Source organism: Trichechus manatus, unplaced genomic scaffold (assembly GCF_000243295.1).
Source record: "Trichechus manatus latirostris isolate Lorelei unplaced genomic scaffold, TriManLat1.0 scaffold00071, whole genome shotgun sequence".
In the NCBI taxonomy this organism is placed as follows: Eukaryota; Metazoa; Chordata; class Mammalia; order Sirenia; family Trichechidae; genus Trichechus; species Trichechus manatus.
Genome location: NW_004444007.1, coordinates 12,414,789 through 12,417,809, shown reverse-complemented (window position 1 = coordinate 12,417,809; position 3,021 = coordinate 12,414,789). Strand labels below are relative to the sequence as shown.

General features: G+C 40.8%; 1 protein-coding gene across 1 annotated transcript in view; it reads right to left on the bottom strand.

Annotated features, from left to right (window-relative positions):
* EGF (epidermal growth factor) overlaps positions 1–3,021 on the bottom strand; it is a 127,019-nt gene that overhangs the window by 3,407 nt on the left and 120,591 nt on the right. The window contains exon 21 of the mRNA XM_023734804.1: positions 1,990–2,095. Coding sequence (XP_023590572.1) covers positions 1,990–2,095 — 106 coding nt within the window. The remainder of the gene's footprint in view (positions 1–1,989; positions 2,096–3,021) is intronic.

Below are 3,021 nucleotides of genomic sequence, written 5' to 3'. Positions count from 1 at the left end.
AAGAACACCAAAGACACAAGGAAAGTATCAGCCCAAGAGACAGAAAGAGCCACATAAACCAGAGACTTCATCAGACTGAGACCAGAAGAACTAGATGGTGCATGGCTACCGCAAATGACCGCCCTGACAGGGAACACAACAGAGAGTCCCGGATGGAGCAGGAGAAAAGTGGGGTGCAGAACTCAAATTCTAGTAAGAAGACCATACTTAATGGTCTGAATGAGACTGGAGGAACCCCAGAAAGCATGGCCCCCCAGATTCTCTATCAGCTCAGAAATAAAACAATTTCTGAGCCCAACTCTTCAGACAGGGATTAGACTGGACTGTGGGACATAAAGTGATACTCGTGAGGAGTGCGCCTCTTAGCTCAAGTAGCTACAAGAGACTAAATGGGCAGCTTCTGTCTGGAGGTGAGATGGGAAGGCAGAGAGGGCTAGGAGCTGGCGGAATGGACATGGGGAATCAGAGGTGGAAAGGAAGAGTGTGCTGTCACAGTATGGGGAGAGTGATTAGGGTCACATAACAATGTATGCATAAATTTTTGTATGGGAGACTAACTTGAAATGTAAACTTCATTTAAACTACAACAATAAACAAAAATAAAAAGTAGTATATAACTGCAAGACATTCCAATATTTTTACACTGCTTTCTAATAGCGCCACAAATAGTAACAAAGATCCATGCAACTTTTGAAAATACTGAATGTTTTAATTATCCAGGCAACAACAGTGGTACCAGTGTATATATAAAGCTATATTATTTATTGTAGTTTTAATATTCAATTCTTAATGTGTACCTTAATATCCAGGAAGTTCCTCAAATTAGGCAATAAAGTTCTACTGAATTCAATATTTATGTGGGTTATGTGGGAACGTATGTGTGAGAGAGGAATTTACAGTGAGTCTTCTAAAACAAGAAGCCTATGTTCTCTATACCAAGAAATCTGAGGAAGAGAGAATAGTAATAAGCTTATTTATTGAAGGGCAAATATCAGAAAATATAAGTGGAGCTGAAGTCCCTTTCATTAGCAAAGGTTCTGTTTTTATTGGCTCAGTGTTTCTCCAAACCTCTCTGAAGGCTTATGATACAAAACCATGTTCAACAATGCCCTCTGGGTACTAAAGCAGAAATATGTTATCAGAGACCTAAGCCCAAGAGGTTTATCATAATAAAACTCTTGACAAAAGTACTATGTCAAAGGTTATCTAACTGCATCTCTACCAGAAGCAGATTGAGTTCCAGAACAGCCTGAGAACCTGGGTTGACTGTATGGCCCCTCCCCTCAGTGGCTTGGCTGGACTTCACAGACTGTCTAGCTGAGGTCTAGCCCCTGATAAGACGTGAATACTCCCAAATCCCCAAAACAACCTCCAGATCGACTTAAATTCACACGAACTATTCTTACTGGAACATGGAACATGTTTTCTTTCAGCCCTTTCCAATTACCCTGGAACTATATCCACAGCTACCGGTGTAGATCTCAAACCCCAAGAATGACCTCAGAACACACCCTAATTCAAAACAAGGAATCAGTCATTGCGTGCATGCTCAAATTGATCTAGCAGACTGCTAAGGGACCAGACTTTTGAGTAAACATGGTGACCTCACATAAGATACAAATTCAGTCCAAATTCATTTCTCTAAAGCTTCATGTCATTCCAATACAGCCCAGCTGCTCACATAGATTATACAATTTAACTTATTGTTTCTGTGGTTAGGAGTCCCTGAGTGGTGCAAACAGTTAAACCGCTCAGCTAACTGAAAGGTGGAGGTTTGAGTCCACCCAGAGGGGTCCCAGAAGAAAGTTTGTTGATCCACTTCCCAAAAATCAGCTATTGAAAACCCTATTGAAAAACACTTCTACTCTGACAGTAATGAGATCACCATGAGTCCGGGCTGACTCAACGGCAACTGGTTTGTTTTTTCAGTGGTTAGATGAGACCATTCACTGGAAAATATTCAGGACCCAGGTAAAGGTAACCCTTCACCTGGTTCCAGGGAAGAAAGCTGACCAACATCTGCTGCCTGAACATCCTTCAGGGCCACAGGCTGACTCCCACACTTGAGGTCTTGGTGTTCCTTTAAAACCACGAACTGCAGAGAACAAAAGAGAGAAAGAAGATATTGTCATAATTCGCAAATTATCTCAACATTAAATCAAGCCCATGGCTTCATTATTTTCATCCTGTGGAAGGTGAAAGCCGGAAGAAAAGGTCCTGCCAAACTCATCTCTCCGGCAAATGAAAGATTCAGTTTCCAATTAGGAGCCTGATGTTACTTTCCATTAAAACAACTAGGCACTACCAATACTTTTACTGAAGAATCTATTCTAATTCTGGAATCCCAGTTTTGAGGTCATAGATCCCTGGGGGGACTGTTTTACTATAAGCAATCAAAGAATCCATAAGTGTTTTAAACAGTGCCCATAGGCCAGACAAGTAACATGACCCATATATGTATGTGCTTCAACTTTTCGTATATATAGACAGAGTCCCTGGGTGATGCGGATGGTTAATGCTCTCGGCTGCCATCTGAAAGGTTGGAGGTGCGAGTCAACCCAGAGGCACCTTGGAAGAAAAGCCTGACAATCTACTTTCAAAATATCAGCCACTGAAAACCCCAGGGACCACAGTTCTACTTTGACACACATGGCATCACCATGAGTCAGAATTGATTCAACAGCAGCTGGCAATATATATATATATATTATATTATATATTATATATATATATATAATTTTTTATTAACCTAATTTTATTAACCATATGTATAGATATAGATGTTTAAAGTGTTAAAAAGCAAAGAAGTCACTTTAAAGACTAAGGTGCGCCTGCCCAAGCCATGGTGTTTTCAATCGCCTTATATGCGTGTGAAAGCTGGGCAATGAATAAGGAAGACCAAAGAAGAAGGGATGCCTTTGAGTTATGGTGTTGGCAAAGAATGTTGACTATGCCATGAGCTGCCAAAAGAACGAACAAATCTGTCTTGGAAGAAGCACAGCCAGAATGCTCCTTAGAAGC